An 18231-nucleotide genomic window follows, 5' to 3' on the forward strand; every position below is an offset into this window, starting at 1 on the left:
GGGGATGCTTCCCCCCCCCCATGGGGCTGCTGCAAGTGGCCACCCATTTCGTGCACCATCCGAGCCCCCGGCGAGCTCCTTCTCCTCCAGACAGTCCCAAAGCACAAGCTGGGGTCCCCGTCCGTCCCCCCCCAACCCCGAGAAGACGCCCCTTACCTGGTCCCGCATGCGCTCCTGCTGTCCCCGGAGCGCCAGCGCGTGCTGCGGGTACTTGTTCTTCAGGTGGTCCATGAAGGCATCCCGCTTGCGCTCCATCTCCGACTTCTGGAGGCCGGTGAGGGCCTCCAGGCTCTGGGCGGCGATGACGGTGTGCCGGCGCTCCGAGGTGTGCACCAACCCTACGTTGGAGAAGCGCCGGGTGCCGTTGCCCAAGGTCCGGTACTCCCGCGGGTACTCGGCATCATCCGCCGAGATCATGTGGGTGCTCGTCCTCTCGGGATCTGCACGGGGAGGGGAGAGCAGAGCCGGGGTCACGGCCAGCCCCAAGGTGGTCCCGCCGGTATGGGGCAGAGGTGGGGTGCTAAGATTTGGGGATGGGGAGGGGGTTTTAAGCTAGATGTGATAGCTGAGCCAAGCTGGGAGCAGGGTCATCCCTCAATGGGATACAACCAGGGGGTCGGTGGGTGCAGGGTTTATCCCCCTGCGATGGCAGCCGTGTCCCCGCTCCCGGGCACGGGGCTGGTGGTGGCAGGAGATGGATGGGGCAGGGGGCAGCAGGAGGGATGGAGGGGCTGGGATGCCACCGAGACCACGATGTTCAGACCGAAACATGGATAAAACAGCCTTGGGTTATTAAAACGGCACAGACAAGACACAGGAGCCGGGCACCGCTCCGGAGCACAGACAGACAGGGGGACACGGACACACGGACAAACCAAAAAGAAAATTAAATGCGGGCCAGGGTGGGGGGAGGCTCGTGTCTGCCCATCAGCGCCTGCCCTGTGCTGCTGCCCATGGGGGCAGGCAGGACCCCCCATGCCCTGCCTGCCAGAGACCCCCACCGGAGGGTCAGCCGCCCATCCTGCAGCCGCTGCTCCCCGGGCAGCCCGCAGGCACCAAACCCGGCATCGCAGGGATGCTCTGCCCCATCCCAGCCCTCTTGCAGAGTTTCACCCCATCCCGGGCAGGTAGAGCGGGCAGCGAGTGCAGGCAGGGGGGCAGGCAAGGCGGTCACGCGTGCAGTGAGGCAAAAGGGACTCGTCCCTTTGCTAATAATTCATTAGCTGCACGTCGTGATTTTAATTTCCAGGGAAGTTGTGCCGAGCGCGCACAAGGCGAGTGGTAACGAATGCCTGGAAGTCCCTGCACGCTGCCAGCGCCTGGCACCTCCTCGGTGGCTGCAGGATGAGGCCACTCCATGGTTCCCAGCCCCACGCCTGCTGCAGAGCAGCCCCCACCCCAAGAAGCCACTTTTGAGGGTCTCGTGCCATCTAAGCCCCCGTCACACAGCCCTGGGCTGGTCCCGGCTGTCACGGCCGTGCCTGTGCTGAGGCCACGAGCTGTCTTTGCCGCCGCTAACTAGTTTGGCAACATGCAGCATGTGTGTTGCAGGGATTCGCCGTGTTAAGGCTTTACTTTTTCTCTCACCGTTTAACCTTGATCCATTATTCATATCCCTCCTGTCTTTTTTTCCCCCTCCCTTCCTTCCCAAGCTCCTGTTAAGCAAATCATAGAGGGTTTTTCCTTTTCCCTTAATTATTTATCAGCCCAACGTATTAGCTTTATATCAACTGATTGTGTTATTAATGTAGGACAGGACTCCAGCGTGTGCTACAGACATAACTCCTCTGCTCAAGGTCATACAAGGGAGTTTGCTACGAGCCAGGCAAGGATACCACGCTGTCAGCAAATGCTACAGGGACATCCTTACCCCCGCCAAAGTTTGATCCCCCCTTTCCTCTTCCAGAAAACACCCAGTCCAGCTCCTTCCACGGCTCCATCACCAAGCATGACCTTGGCCAGGGGACCGTCACCCCCGTACCCAGAAGACAGCGGCAGAATTTGAGCAAGAGCCGAAGTCCCCGGTCCCTCCCCACCTCACCGCTTCGCTCAGCCGGGTCCCCACGTCACCGCTGCACGGGGGGGGTCACGGTGGCACATCTGCCACGTACAAAAAGCCCCAAGATCTGCCAGGGAAAGTGGCACAGGAGAGATGTCAGAGGGGACACCTCGGTCCTTCTGCTGGCAGAGAAGGCAGCACGATGCGCGGCTGAGAGCATCGTCCCGGCGTCCCTGGGTACTACCGGCTGAGGAGCCTCTGCTAAACTCCAGCACTGATGGAAAACGCAGACGGAGCAATTTCTCCTGTAGCACCCTGCTGAGCCCCAGGAGCTGCCTTCCCACCTCTCCTTTCACCTAAGAGCCCCCCATAACACACACATCTCACCCAGGGTTTGCTGCTACCAGGCAGAAAACTCCTTCCTGCCCTCGGCCGGTTGCTCAAGCGCTTGCTCTATGATGGCAAAGCAGCGGAGATGTGCTGGCGGGGGCCGCATCCAGCACCCGGCACCCATCCCAGCTCCAGCATCGGGTGTCCATTGGCAGTGCCTGGATGCATCCTTGGAGCTCTCAGGTCTAAGGTGGAGGAGAGGGGGAGTGGGACCCCAGGCATCCCCCCCGGCACAGGCAGGGCACCCAGCATGGCCCGTTCCCACCAAACCAGTCCCTCTGCGGTGCTGGATCCTGGGTGCCACCAGGACTCCCAGCCTCATTGCATCCCATGGGAACGATGAACCCAGGAAGGCTGTGAAAGAGGGGTGACGGGGCACCCCGAAAGCCCCCGGCCACAGCAGTGACAAGGCTGGGAGGAAGGGGCTGCAGCTCCTCTCCCTCGCTGGGGAGAGCAACAGCGTGGCAGCGAGGAGGCCTCGAGCCGGAGGAAGATGCAGGGACGGGGGCTTGGGGGATGCAAGAGGGGCTGGTTCCCTGCAGCCGCCTCCACGGTGCCTCCACCAGCCCCGGGTTTAGCAGCCCTGGGCTGAGGCTGCATTCCCGGCTCCTTCCCACCCTCCTCCTCCTCCTCTCGCTGCCGAGCCACGCATCAGCATGCAGCTCCCCGCTCCCTAATTACATGCTCCGAGAGTGGAACGCGCCAGCTCGCTGTCTCTCTGCCGACTACTAAAAAGGATGGTTTGAAAAGCCCTGCACAATCTGCACAGGGGTCAGAGCAAAGCTGGATGCCGTCAGGGGTTCTTCCACCCCCGGCTGCGCCGCATCCGCTCCCACATCCCTCGCCGGGCTCCGGAGCAGGTGGAGGGGGAGGCGGCCCCAGCACCACGAACCCCATAATCCACGAACCCCACTAAGGTGAAAGGAGTAAAAGCCACCACAGACATGCATGTACCTGTCCCCACATCAGCCACCTTCCCCTCCAGATCCCAGCCTGGAGCAGGCAGACACCATTTGATAAGGGAACAACCAACAGGGTACGGGGGCTTCCTCAGAAAGGGACCTTAAACCATCCATGCTCTTTCGTGCTTCCCTGGCATCGTGCATGGGAAAGAGGGTGTTAATCCTTCCCTCCTGGCCTCACCCCAAGGGGATAATTACATCCTGCCACCCGAAATCCCCCCACCAAGTTGTTTCTCTTCCTGCCATGCCGGGACCGTGCACTGATGCTGGAGTAGTGGTACCCACACACGGACTGCCCCGCCGCCAGCAACGGCAGCAGCAGATCCCTGGAAAGTGCTTCCCACGGCTGCTTCCAAGTAGGTCACTGGGGTGGGAGAGCTGGTGGCCGGAGCCTGCCCAGAGTCCCCATCTTGGCACTGCCCCAGCTCAGCCGAGCAGGGTCCCCCTCCGGGACACGTCCCCCACACAGGGACCATCCCATCGCTTACCCACGGGTGCAGGACAGCTTCCACGGCGGCCGGTAAACTGCTTCGGTGGGACGGGGGAGGCAGCCCCCAGGTCTCCAGGGGCTGAAGGCGGCTCCTTTGCCGGGCGCAGGGCTCCCACGACAGCCAAAATCCCACGGTATATCCTGGCAAGCCCCTCTCCGAGCAGCGGGGGGTTAAAGGAGCACGATTCTCTTTGCCGATTCATCCATCCATCTTCCTTACCTGCCGGCAGAGGTGTCACCTGTGCCAGGGCCACAGCCTGGGTCCCTAGCAGGATGCGGCCACCGCCTCCTTCCCGGGAGAAGCAGCGGCACCAGAGGCACCGGAGCCCGACCGTGCTTTGGGTGATGCTCTTCAGGACTGGGGCTTTGCAGTCCAAGTAGCAGCTCTCCACCAGCTCCCTGCTCCCTCGCTGGGAGACGGGGGTGGGAGAGGCCCCCAAAAACCTGCCCTGTGCTGCGGGTGCTGCCCCACGAGAGCCACGCCGGGTCAGAGCGGCTGCAGGATCGGTGGCACGGTCCGCTCGGATCCCCCCCGCCAGCAGCTTGGCAGGGCTTTATCATAAAGAGGATCTTTCAAACACAGTTTATTACTGCAGTTTCATAAATCTTCATGAGGCAGCGAGGCTCACACGGGCCGTGAAAGCAACGGCAGTTAGCGGAGCATGAAAAATAGTCCGAGAAAGCAATTGTACAAAAAGGGGCGAGGGGAGGGGAAGGAGAGAGTACATTTGGGGAGAAAGGGAGGCGAAAGAATAGAAGCCCCTCGGAGCGATGCGGGTCCCCCGCACCCGGCCATTAAGGCAGCGGGTAGAGCGCGATGCACTCACCTTCTTCCCAAAGGCCGCGGCTGCTGCACTGCCAGCCCGCTGCCTGCACAGCACCCAAGGAGGCTGCCCAGCACCCAGAGCCCCGCTCGGCACTAACCCCTTCCCTGGCACGCTGCTGCCAGGCCCCGGGAGATGGGAGCGATAGCTGGGAAGAGCAGGGAGAGCCTGCACGGCTCCTGCTCCAGCTGCACTTAACTCCTGTTGTGCTGCGCAGCCGACCCCAGAAATACCTGCCCTTGCCCGAGCCGGGACCTGCTGGGGTAAAGGGACCTTTGGAGGCATTGCTGCCCAGGGGGTCCCTGTCCCTGGCTCAGCCACGCTCTATTTGCACTCATTTTGGGATGGGGGCACGACGGTCAAGTGCCCTCCGGGACCTGCCTCAGGCTTTCGTCTCACTCCCACAATGGGACCAGCAAACAAAGCCAAAAAGTGCTGGGAGCTGCACAGCTGCCAGTGTTCTCCTACCAAAGCCGTGTCCAGGAGCAGCGGCAAGGCAGCCGACACGCCACGGGGGGACACATGCACCTTTCGCCCACGCCGCCGCTACGTGCCGAACGGGTCCAACCATCGCCAGTGCTTTATGCAGCCCGATCTGTTCGTTTAAAATCAATCTGCAGAGAAATGTATCCCTGTTTCAGGCCAAGCCCCTGGGCTGCCGATGCCCCTGTCCCGTGGGGGTGCCGGGAGCGGGACAGACCTGGGGTCCTTCCCAGCACACGAGTGTTAAAGTGAGGGCGTCTGCATGTCCCCCCCATGCCTCGCAGAGCACCGGGCAAGCGATACGGGGAGTGAAAGCTGACGGGTGGCTGGGCTGAAACCTCCCTGCCGTCCTCTTGCTCCCGGGCTGATGGATACCTGGCGCCGAACCACCTGGGAAAAGCTAGGTGATGCCAAGGCTGCCCACAAGGGACCATTAACATCCGTCCCGGGACAAACGTCCCCCATGCCCATGCTATGCCGGCGGGGGGATGCAGCTCTCCCATCCTCAAGGGTCCCTCCCCGCAGCACCGAGCTGCGGCTTAGCCCAGGCTCAGCAGCAGGCAGCGGGCTCCCTGCCATGTCTTTCACTCCCAAATTCAAGTGGAACCAAAGAAAATAAAACATCACCCGCTGACCATTTCATCGGGAACTTCCCGGCCGGGTTAGCACAGACCCCACAGCCCCGCTCCACTGGCAGCGTGGCCAGGATGCCGCTTGGATCTTCAAAGGGGAGCAGGGGCACGGTGCCCGTGCGCAGTGGCAGTCCGGATGCGACCCTGCAGACCTGGCCCTGCCGGTCCCCAGCCTCTACGTGCCCTGGATGCTGCCTGCACCCCACTAATGCCAGCCCTGCCGATGCCACCGGAGCTGCACAGGGACGAGGAGTCAGTCCGAAGCCATGCAATGTGTTGGTGTGCACTTGTTGATCCCCGGCTGGAGCTCGGGGCGGTCCAGCTGGCATCTCTCCGCGACGCTGCCCTGACAAGCAGCTCCTTTCCTTTGGAAGCAGAGAAACGACCGGATAAATTCCCATGTCATTGTCAAAACCCAAACTGAAGGAGAAATCCCATCTGGCCAGCCCTGTAAAAAGCAGCAGCTACTTCCCACCTCACCGGGTATTATCACACCCACGCATGCACATGGAAATGGGAGACGAGTTCACCTCCTAACTCCCATGGACGGCAGCACCAAGCGCAGGGCCAGCACACCCGGCTGCTCACTTTGTGCTCAGGATGAGGACCAGCACCCGCCTGCCCAGAGCCCCATCCCCACATCCCTCTTTTGAGATGGGGCACACAAGCCAGGCCGGCCCCCATGCTGTCACCCAGGGAAGGGGGACCTGACACCCCGAGGACCTCCTCCAGCCTTGCCCACCTCAGCCTGCAGCTCCCTTGCGGGTTGTTTTTGCAGGCAGGGCTCCCTGCCACCACGCTGCTGTCCCACAGCAGCAGCCGCCTGAAAAGCATGAACTGGCCCCTGTCCTTCCTCTTCCTCGCACTATCTCCTCAGCTCAGCATCTCCCCAGGATCTCCCGCCAGCTCCAAGCTGGGAGCCATCCCTACCCTCGCCCAAGCTAGGGACCGGAGGGGACAGCACCAAGGCAGCCCCATCCCTGCTCTCTCGCGCGGTGGCTGTCTGGCAGACGGCCGTGATGCTGAAGAGCAAAAGCCCGGTGGGGTGGGCTCTGCTGACAAGGCAATCGGGGGGTCTGTAAGTGGATAAGCCTTGTGTGACCGATCATATGGTGGCCAAGCGGCTTCGCTTTCACCTTGCAGCACCGAGCTCAGCAGCTGGTAGAGCTGCAAATACCACAGTGAGCTCCGGGGCTCCCGGGCGGAGCGGACCCCTCTCCTCTGGTGGCAGGGGATGGGTCGCTTCGGATGCCTGCAGTGGCACAGATGTGACCTGACCTGTGCCACAGGCACAGTAAGCAGAGCTTGGTAGCATCGGGGGACGCTCCAGAGGCAGCCGGTGGGCAGGAATGTCCCCATCGCCCTGCGGGAAGGGCAGCATCCGAGCAAGGGTTTCTCCCAACCTGTCCCGGCCCCCTCGGACACCTCGGCAGTGGGAAGCACCTATCCCCACTGCAGTGGGAGGCAGAAAGGAGCTGCCCTCGCTTAAGCAAGGGAAAAGAGGATGGACAGAGGGTGAGCTCACGGAGGGCAAGGCGGTGTGGGAAGGATGGCTCACAGCTGGGAGAGCCGGGGCAAACCTTTCCCCTGCCATCAGCTTCCTCCCTGACCTTTGGCAGAAGGCTGAAGCCAGTGGCATCCTCCGTGCATGGAGAGCATCCCTGCCTGGGGAAGAGCCAGGCAGAGCCTTTCCCACGGGGGACTGGAGGAGAAAGGAGCCCCGCGTGCCCTGGCAAGAGGCCGCATCCTCAGCTGGCAGGGATGGCAGAGTGGCTGGGAGATGCCAGCAGCTCGGGGACGCTGGATAAAAATAAAGGAGAGGAGAGGATGGAAGGGGCCAGGCTCTTCACAGCATAAACACAAGCCACATTGTGGTCTCATCTCCCACCCACGCGACAGCGGCGATTCGAGGCGGCGCAGCCGGCGGCCTGGCAACCAGGATGGGATTAGCCCGGGTGGCACCAGCTCGGTCCGAGCCTGGGGATCCCCCTTGGCCCCAGATGGGAGAGGGAAACTGAGGCACGGGGCTGGGGGAGGAAAGGGCCTGCCCCAGAGTGCATGAGTCTGGCTGCAGGTGGGGATGCTGAGATGCGAGGGGATCAAACCCAGGGTGGGAGCAGGGGGAAAACACCGGCAGAGCCACGTGCCACCTTCATGCCCGGTGCAGCGCCCTGACTGGATCAGTATTCAGCATCTCCCGAAAGGACCCGGAGTTTTCCCAGCATCTTGGCAGCGCCCGCTGACTCCCACCAGCATGCTGAGACAGGCGAGCGCGGCGTCTGCCTCCGTGCAGAGCGTGCATGGACGCGGGGCAGTGACTCACCCGCAGTCATGCGGCGAAGCGGAGCCAAGTCTCCCTGCGAATCCAGGTCCCCCTTCGTGCTTGGCCTGAGGGGAGAAGCCTTCGGGATGAGCCCGGAATGACGGCAGGACCTGGGCCATCGGAGCCCCCATCACCTGCAAAGCTGCCGTCTCCATCCCCCTTTCCCCTGCAGGCGGGTGAACTCGTGCTGCTCTGAGAACCCACCCTGCCCTGCGGGTCTCACTGGAAGATTCCCAGCACTGACCAGTGCCGCAATTCAGGAACAGCCCCAGAGACGCAGCCGTCCCCACCATGCTCCTGCGAAGCCAGGTTGCAGTATGGGTCCCGGGCACTCCTGCCTTGAGCTGCTCAGGCAAATTGCTCTGGAAATCAATTCCAATCTATCAGGCATCAGGAAAGCGATAAACTGCTCCCTCAAGACACCGAATCGATGGTTCCTCTTAGCCCAGAGCAGAGGGAGGGAGGTGGGGAGAGGTGCTGCGTGGGAGGACAGGGAGCGGGGGGGGGCGATGGTGGGGGGCCAGGGTCCCGCTGCAAGCGAGAGCTGGGTCCGGTTGGAAGGAAACAGCCCCCAAACCAGCTCGTGATGTGGTGGAGGGCAGGGAAGCTGCATGCCAGCATGCTGTGCAAAACCGCTCCGGGGATGGAGCAATGGGAAAAGCTTGGGAGAGCGGCTGCCAGCCCCCTGGCAGCGGGAGGCTCAGGCTCCAGCCTTCACCGATAACCCACGGCTGCATGTATTTGCTCGGTTTGAGGCAGGACCTCATCTGAGCCCTGCGGTCAGGGCTTTGGATTCATTCTTCATTCTCATCTTTCCGCAAGCCGAGCAAGAAGGCAGTGGCGTGGGGAGGTCGTGGAGCCAGCCGGGAGTGAGGGGGGTCGGCAAAGAGGAGGAGGAGGAGGGTGGGCTGGAGGGGACACGCAACAAGATCAAAAACCAATTCCCAACAGGACCATTTCTTCCTCTAATGAGGCACCAAGGAAAGTCACTAAACAGAGCAAGGCTACCGCAATCGCTTCCATAACAGGAGAAATGTGAAGGAGAAGCACGGTCCAGCACTGGGAGGGGGGGTCCATTGCAGGAGCCTCCAGCCTGGCCCACGGCCACAGGCACCTGCGAAATTATAGCCAAGAGCCAGGCACGAGGCCATTTGCAGGCTGCGTCACGCTCTTGGGGACGGCCACGAGGGACGCATGCCGGCAGCCCAGGAATTACCACGCCAGCTTGGAAACACAGGCAAGCTTTGCTTCAGAGAGCTTGAGATCAAAGGCAGAGACAAACTGCAACAAGTCGATGGAGAAGAAAGCTAAAGGATGAAGCAAACAGCTCCCGTGCAGGGGAAAGCATGCTGGCAGAGCAGGCGATGCCCCTGCCCGGCGTACAGCGATGCACCGTGCCAGCGCTGCGGTTTTGCTAAATGCACTTGGTGCAATTTTTCAAGCAAGCTAATCACTTCCTCTCATCTCCTGCCATTAGTGCAGTCATGCTAACCGCTCGCTCGCTGGCGGGAGGCCGAAGCCGCCTGACAGGAGCTTCGACTATGTGCTGCACCTCATCAAAAGCAAATTCATCTGAAACAGAATGGCAGGGCCAGGGGAAGGAACCAGCCCTCCAGCATCCCTGCTGGAAGGGGGGCTCATGAGAAAGCCACTAAGGGAAGAATTCAAGCCAAACCCATGGCTTTTCCAGCCCTTGCCCTGCAGCCTGGGATTACAGCCTCCGGCTGGAGTCACCAAAGAGCTCAGCTCCATGAGAAAGCACCCGGGAGGGGGATTTTCCCCGGCTCAGCGTATCGGGGACTGCGGTGATGCTGGTTGCTGCAGGGAGAGCTGCGCCGCGCTCAGCCCGGCACAACACTTGGCCCGTCTCTGTCTTGGCATGGGCGGACCCAACTCTTTCGAAGACTTGGCTCCCGCTGCCATCGCGATGTGCTTGGACGCACAGCCCGGAGCTTGGCAGGTCCGGCCACGGCACCGAGCCCTGCTCCCGCAGCCTGCAGGCAGGAATCGGGGGGGCACTGCCTTTTGGGGTGACTTCTGCCAGGAGATGGGGGGATGCTACGCTCTGGCGGCTGCGGGGGAGAGGCTGGAAGAAGCTGTTCTGGTGTTACAGAGGAGCTCAGGAGCCCAGTGGGGCTACACGCTCCAAATGGGGTGTGGAGAACAGACCCTATTTATAAGCGCACAGGTAGCACGTAGGTGGTTGGTCACAGCCTGCTGTGCCAGCCTGGTTAGTCACAGCTAGCTAAAAATCAAAAATGCTGAAAAAAATTGCTCAGATCCACGTCTAAAGCCTCTTAGATGCAGGAAAGCGCACTCACAATTTGAAAACATGGGGTAAGACCCGATGGGGCTTCACTGTCAGCCTGACCAGAGACCCTGGCTGAACCATGGCACAGGGACGCTGCTGGGACATGCCCCCCGCCGTCCGCAGGGCACGAGCACACTGAGGTGCCCGGTCCCCGCAGGGGTCCCTGGCTGGCACCGCATCCCCCCATACATCCCACCTGGGAGTGGGATGCTGCAGGTGACACCAGGACGAGGCCACCGCACCGTCCCCAGAGGCAGATGCCATCCCGCCGCCCGTCCCTGCCGGCACTGAGCAAACCCTCGTGCTCTCTCCTGCCCTTCCTAACCCCCACGGGGGCACATCGGAGGGAGAGCTACAGCCCTTCCACCCTGCAGCCCTTCCACCAGCGCCAGTCAGAAGCTGTCCAGGCAGCGAGGTTTATTCAAGCAAAAGGAGGGCAGCAGCAGCTGCCTGCAGCCCTGCCTGCCTCCTCCCACCAGCACCGGGCATCCAGCCCATCCCGCGCCATCGCCTCCCCGGGGCAGAACCCACCTGCGTGGGGCTGGGACCGTCCCCGAGGGACCAGCATCACCCAGTACCTCCAGAACCTGCGTCCCCTCCCAATGTCTCCCCCCCCCCAGTTCATACCCACGAGCAACGGAGTCAGCCTGTAGTCCCCGGGCTCGGTGGGTCTCTCCTGCTCCCGCAGCCTCGGCGCGGCTCTAGGGGAAACGCCAAAGGGATGCTTTGCCCAGCGAGGAAGCATGGTCGCACCCAGGCAGCCGAGAGGAACCAGGAGACGGCTCGGAGCACGGCTCCAAAAATCTGTGCGACAAACACATGCATCTTATTGCATATGTTTAAACCAAATTAAATATGGTTTTACTAATCACTTGGCATTTAAAGCAACATGCCGTCTCTGTCAAGTTAAATCTAAGGAGACATATCGAGTTGCATTAGCTGTTTATGTTAATTAAATACAGAATCGGTTCATTATTAAACATGTATGCAGCAAAAGCGAGCAGCTAGGTGGATTGTTACCAACCTTATTACACGGCACTGACCTCGAGGAAGCGTACGCGCAGCAATCGGTCGGCGTTTAACCACACGGCAACTGTCGCCTTACATCCAGAGCCAAATCACGGGGAAGCGGAGCCGGAGCGGTGTCGGTGCGCGGCGTGGATGGATGCAGGAGCTCCCGAGCCGGCGGTCTGCTGCCACCCAGCTCCCGTCACCCATCGGTCCCCCCTCCTGTCCCCAAGCTAGCGAGGGACGCGTGGCCGGTGGGCTGGCGCGGACGGTGGGGCTGTCTCCGTGGCTGACAGTCGCTGCCCCAGTTTCTCTGCCACCGGCCATCGCATCCTCCCGGCTCCAAGCCAGCACTTTTGCTCACATCCTTTCCCTGCCCCGGCAACTTTTCCCTCCCTGCCCGGTTTTATCCCTCCGCTCCGTGCGGACGTCTGCCTCTCTTGCTCTCTTTTCCGGCTCAGGCGTTTCAGAGCTCCCTGTGGGTCTCTGGGTATTTTTTTTTTTTTTTTTCCTTCCTCTTGAAATGTCAGTGTGCCCCCTCAAACACATCACATGGGCTGGGAGCCAGGAGCCAGTGCACAGCCATGCACAGCCGTCAGCGCCTGCAGATTGCCTCACTGCCCCCTCCCTGCCCTGCCAAATCAAGGGCCCACCGGCAACGTGCCACGGGCTACCGGCGTGCCACGGGCTACCGGTGCCGCTCAAGGAGCCCTTCCCATGTTCCCACATCCACCCCGGCTCCGGGTGCAAGCCTGGAGGTTGCACGTATACAGAGCACCAGGGCTGCTTGGTGCTGGGGACACGAGAGCCCGTTTGCCTCCCCGATGCCACCGAGCTGCCCAGCCCCAGGCACGGCCACCCCGAGTCCCACGCTGTCTGCAAAGGCTGGCCCACGGCTGCTCCCGCACCGGCCCCGGGGGAATTTGGGCAAAGGAAAACCTGCAGCTGCCTCCCAGGGCTCAGGAGAGCCTCTCTGCAAAGATCTTGTCCCCAGGACATGACGCTGGATCCGACCCTTAACGATGCTGAGCCAAGTCTGGTCACAATCTGCTGCTGGATGGGTCTTGTACGGGTTGGAGCGACTCTTCCCGAAGCTGCCCAGAAATCTCCCCGGCCAGGCTGGCCCTGGCAGGGGCTGACGAGGTTACCCCAAAGGAGGGAGGAACGAGCAGTGAAGACCTGAGAGATGCCAGGGGCACAAGTCAGCTCCTCTTGGTCCATCCAAGCTAATGAAGACCATTGCTCTGCCCGCATTTTAGGGGGGGTGTTTGCATATCTCTTCCCCCAAGGTCCTGGGGAGATGCTGACCCAGCCACAGGTACCCCAAAACTCAGTCTTACCCCAACCCAAGGCCGTTCTGCAGGACCATGACACCCCGGCACAGCCCTGACCTGTCCTGCGAGGATCCCCTTCAGTCGAGCTGCCACCAAGCAGCACCCGAACGCTGACGCAATGCAATTAAGAGCAAACTCCAGCAGTACCCCGAAACCATCCGCACACACGCTTAAGGGGACACTTGCACCCTGGTGTCTGGTCACAATTACGGGAGAGCCAAGAGCTGCATTTCTACCTGCCAAAAGTATTAAATACCCAGCCGAAAGAACAGTGGCCTCAGCATCGCTCTGAGAAACCCCATTTGTGCCGATTTAAAAACCCACCAAAGGGCACTTTGCTCATCAACTAGACGGAAGCCAATTAAACCACCTTGTTTGGAGAGAAATGGCTCACCTGCTCAGGAGATGGCTCTCTGCTGCCTGTACACTGCCTGCACGCTGCCTGCCTGCACGGGGAGTTTCTCCCAACATCTGTGGCAGAGCAATCCCAGCTAATGACCACGTGTGCTCTGCCCAGCTCCAGTCTTTCTTGCCACAGAGCCCCATCCGCCTCAGTCCTTCCCACCTTCCAGGTCTCTCCCCAGTAGAGCCCAGGAAACCTCACACCAAAGACCCGCAGGTAAGCTTTACCCCTATCTTGCAGATGGGGAAACTGAGGCACAGATGGAGCGGGGACAGGACAGCTCCTGGCCCAGAGCCCAGCAGCGGCAGGGCAAGAAGGCAGAAACTCAGGAGCGCTGAGCTCCTGGCTGGAGCCCTTCCAGGCTCTCGAACAGCCGCAGCCGTGAGTCACAGCTGGCACAGGCAGGCAGGATTCATTGCACGCTCTGCCATGACGACCCCCCCAAAAAAATCATGCTCTTCTTGCCAAGCCCTTCTGGAGAGCGCTGAGCAAGGAGGCTGGGCTGGCTCCCGCACACCACACACACACAGGGTGGGCTTTTCCCCCTCCCTCCCTCAGTTTGGGGCCAAGGGCATCTCTCCCTCCGCGTTTATATCGTGACTATATTATCTGTAGTCTGTGTGTTATTTGTATTGGCGCACTGGCCGCGCTTACCGTGCTGGGCCAACACCGTGGGGAAGAGGTAGGACTTGCTCCGAAGAGCTTTTAGTCAACACGGACAATGCAGCTGGGAGGTGAGAGGTGAGGAGACGTGACCAAGGACAAACAGCAGGTCAGTGGCAGGGCTGGGAAGCTTGCCCAGCCCTCCTGTGTGCCAGGACCCAGAGTGGCAGGGAGGATGCACTGTGCTCCCTGCCACAGGGACAGTATGGAAAAGCTAGAGTTTTGGGGGCACGAGGAGCGTATAGCGATAGGAGGATGCTATGCTGGAAAAGCAAATGTGATTACTGCTGGCAGCGAGGATTAATTGTCCTTCCTGCTGATCCCTGAAACCTGGCTCACTCCTGCAGTCCCACTGCAGGGAGGGCCAGAGGATGGGGTGACCTTTTAATTCTGATTGCTCTGCCGATGAGAAGTAAATAAGCATTATTGCAGTTTAAGAGCTGCTCAGAAGGGCCTGCCTGCAGATCTACTGCTGTCTCACATCCATCACACTAATGGTCCCCACGGTCCTGGGGGACAAAGTGGCACCCGTCCCCCATTTCACATGGAACTGAGCTGCCCCAGGATGGGGGCAGGAGCCGAGGGCAGCACTGAGCACCCAGGTTAACCCCAGGACCCTTCCACCACCTCCCTCGCCGCAGGGCCAGCGGGTGCCAGGCACCATCCCAGGTCCCACCAGCATCACCAGTGCCTGGCACTGCTGCACTGACACCATGGGGACGGTCCCCATGAGGGTCCTGCCATCACCACGGGGAAGGGGCACCGTTACCTACACCTGCACCCTGGAAGCCCACCTAGACTTGCTCAGTAACGGAGGCAAATGCCTGTTTCTAAATCCAGAGGTAGGTCTTCCCACTTTGGGGATTTCCAAGGCTCCGACTTCTCTGCAGTACAAACCTGAGCTGGCAGGGTGGTGGCAAGAGCCACTTGTGCACACAAAAAGCCCATTGCTAGGTGACACCTTGCCCTCACCAGGGCCGGGATCGGCCGGGCAGACCAGCTGTGTGTCAGCAAGGGAATCCCCAGGGAGAGGCTGGTAAAAGCAGCTAACACATTGGGTAAGACTTCTGCATTTACACCTGCAACGCCAGACATGGTTTTGCTCTCAGCAGCTACCCAAGGAGCCGTTGCCAGACAGCACCAGCACCTAACCTGCCTGCGGGACAGAAGGATGCCCGATGCCCTGCTCCACGACCCCTCTCCAGTCGCTGGTGCCAGCTCCGGGGAGGAACACGGTCTCTGCACCGGGCAGCGCTCTCCCCTCCACAGACCGGCCAATTCTTCCACGTTACCTCTCCTTGCTCCTATTTAATCTGTAAGCTCTTCAGAAACGCGATTGCTTCTCACAATGCCCGTGTACAGCCCCAAGCACAATGAAGCCTCGCTCTGCCCCTGCGCCGCTCATTGCTTTTGCAATCTGAACAGTAAGACAGTCATCGGGTGGGAATACAGCCGCCTTCCCCCCCGAGCCGGGATAGACAGCGTGGCTTTGTGTCTGCTCACAACTGGGCTCAGCACATGCAGTCTATACAGCAATATTCATGCATGCGGTGCCCTAACACGCCGCACACAGTAGGTCTATTGTACATCATTCAAACGACAAGATATCAGGGACTAAGCGAGCACTCCGCTCCTGGGGCGGGCGATGCTGCTCAGGAGCAGGCAGCGATGCCGAGCTCCAGCGCTGGCGGAGGAGCGGGGACCTGCCACGCCAAGCAGCCAAAGATGCTCAGAGAAGCAAAAAAGAGTTAATCAGGAGCAGATCGACACTGAAGGTCTTGCAAAAAAACCAACCGTGCTGCAGGCAGTTTGATCTGCCTGTGCGATCGATGCTTAATGTTACCTGCATGCCTGGTGCTGGGCTGCTGGACTCAGATCCACCTTGTGGGAATGGATGTGCCCCATTCCCGGTGGCTGGGGTGAATGAGATGCGGGATTTGAGCTTTTCCTGCAGCAGCCAGTCTGCCCGTCCTCATGAGCACAGGCACGGACAGACAGACAGCCTTTCCTTGCTTGTACCAAGGCATTTGAAGCCAGAGAAGGAGCCTCTGCTGACAGCACCCACCCAAGCACAACACCAAGCTGCTGAGCTGGGCAGTGGAGATCCGATGGGAAATCAGTGCCTAATCGGGAAATGTTTTCCCGTGCTTGAATTCCCCTCCTCACACAACAATGCCCGTTACTGGGCCAGAAAAGCCACGTCAGGACGCGAGCTCTGCCTCAGACCAGAGGGGTCGGATGGTCGGTGGCTGTGGGGACTGCGACCGTGGGTCAGGCTGTTTAGACCAGACCTTAGCCTAGTCCTCTGGATATCACAAGCAGGAAAAAAGACCCTCACCCAGGCACGACGGGACACTAGCCTTGGGGCAGCTTAGAGCTCGGTGGACAGAAAGGCCTTTTGCATTTCAGGGGCCGGTAATTGTACTGTACTGGCAGATGTATTGTACAGGGAGGAAGCCAGACTTAAAAAAAAAAAAAAAAAAAAAAATCCATTCGAGACCTTTGGACATCACACAGCTAAATGCATTTCACAGTTGAAGAGCCAGGGAGCGTAATTTCTTATTAAACTCAGCCAACTGATGGCCGATAAGTTCTCGAGTAATAAAAACTCCTTAAACCCCAGCAAGAACCTGGAGGTGTCAAGGCAGCTCAGAAGATGGCTCAGCCTCCTCGGAGGAGCAAAGGGAACGGATCTGCGGGAGAGAAACCAGGGCCACGTGGCTGCTTCGCCTATCGAGGCTGCAGGCAACATCTGCCGAGGCTGGCATCGCCCGGCAGTGCTGGCGGGACCCGTCACGGATCTGAGCCAGGATCTGCCAAGCGGTGGCAGGTGGAGCCGAGGGGAAAATTTGGCACCAGGAGGGCCTCGCCGCACGCTCCCCTCCCCGTCCCCACCAGCCTCCCACGGGGACGGGTGCCGCCGTGCATCGGGGCTCAGCTCCGCTCCCAGCCCCAAGCTGTTCCCGCGGCCGCCCCGGCACCCGCTCGGCGAGCCCGTGGGGCTGGGGCTTTGCTCCCCAGCTGGCGAGGAAACCAAAACCCGCCCGGAGAAGCGGCAAGCGAGAATTTGTTCCCCAAATGGCGCAACCCGAGCGATGCCTGGCAGCTCAGCCCGGCCCCGAGCTGCTGCAGCAACACCTCCCGGGCCAGGCTGGCGCCCGCAGCACCCGGCTCCCACCCGGCACCGTGGCACAGCACCAAGTCCTTCTGCACTCGCAGTACTTCGGCACCCTTCTCCTTTTGCTCACTTGCTGAGCGCAGATGCGAGCAAATCCTGCTCCCGGCGACGGGATTCAGAGCTGAGACTTGTCCCATCCCAGGCCAAGGGGGGGTTACAGGAGATGTGCCCTGTTCTGCATTAAAATAGCCTCCACCCTGAAACATGGAATATGAAAAACCATACACCAGGACCAGCTGCGGCAGCAGTTGATGCAGGGCCAGGTCCTGCTCCAGGTCCCTGGAAGGAGCTTTCAATTTTAGCTCTGCAGAGAGAAAGCAATCCCCTGCGCAGTGAAAGCCTCAGCAAGGGCAGCGCGGGGTTTTTGGAGGCCACAAGCTCCCTCCTCCCTGGCGCTTTAGAGAGGGGGGGACAGATTTCCCAAGGGCCACAGATGAGGTTCATGACTGCTAAAACCTTTTGGCATTGACAAGCTATGCCGCTGCCAAACTATTCGCTTCAAGCACCTGGGGACAAATCTGCAGGATGGGGTAAATCAGGGTGGTTGTACCAACACCCGGGAGCTGCACCCATCCGGACCGACTGACGATGCTGCGGCTTACCAGCCTGGAGAGCCAAACCTCTCCAGGAGAGCCGTGCCAGAGGGGAAGCAGTCACCCGGCTTAAACCCAGAGGAAGGAGATGGGTTTTTTAACAATTACTTTGCAGGGCATAGAAAAAAACACAAGCAAGCGTCGCTGGCATGGTGGCTCAGCGATCCCAGGGATGCCCAGGCATTTTGGCGGCCCCCAACTCCTCAACCCACGACAGCATCACACCCTCGACACCCCCACAGCGGGTCCCACATCACCTGGGGACCGCTGCTCCCCAGTTGATCTTGCTTTAAAGAAGACCCTGGTTTACTCTGATTTAAATCAAAGCGCTGTTAGCTACAGTGCTATTACCACTGCCAAAAACAGTAACTAAATGGCATTTCCCCACCGCTCCATTTATATTTCTGTGCTCTTTACCCATTTGTAAACTGCAGGAGGGAACAATTTAAGGCATCTGAGTGAAATGCTTAAATTAACAATTTACAAATAGCTTAATTGAGGTCCTGGTCTCTCTCTTCCTGAGCAGAAGCTGCTAAACGATTCTGAATCATTCCCATTTATTGGTTCTTCTGCTGTGAATTACAGACCCTGGACTATGATAAAGCCTTTAATACCTTGGTGCAGGCTGGGGGTACCTG

General features: G+C 60.1%; 1 protein-coding gene across 15 annotated transcripts in view; it reads right to left on the reverse strand.

Annotated features, from left to right (window-relative positions):
• Nucleotides 1-18231, reverse strand: part of SRCIN1 (SRC kinase signaling inhibitor 1) — a 79390-nt gene that overhangs the window by 46138 nt on the left and 15021 nt on the right. For 3 of the 15 annotated variants that reach the window (XM_052785349.1, XM_052785351.1, XM_052785344.1), the window contains exons 1-2: nucleotides 3840-4080; nucleotides 157-440 (exon numbers count right to left, since the gene is read on the reverse strand). In XM_052785349.1, coding sequence (XP_052641309.1) covers nucleotides 157-440; nucleotides 3840-4044 — 489 coding nt within the window. In that variant the 5' untranslated portion in view covers nucleotides 4045-4080. Of the gene's footprint in view, nucleotides 1-156; nucleotides 441-3839; nucleotides 4083-11041; nucleotides 11219-11438; nucleotides 11876-18231 lie in introns of those variants that run through there. The other 12 variants (XM_052785346.1, XM_052785347.1, XM_052785348.1 and 9 more) reach the window with 9 other exon arrangements.

The sequence above is a fragment of the Harpia harpyja genome, chromosome 4, assembly GCF_026419915.1.
Source record: "Harpia harpyja isolate bHarHar1 chromosome 4, bHarHar1 primary haplotype, whole genome shotgun sequence".
NCBI lineage: Eukaryota > Metazoa > Chordata > Aves > Accipitriformes > Accipitridae > Harpia > Harpia harpyja.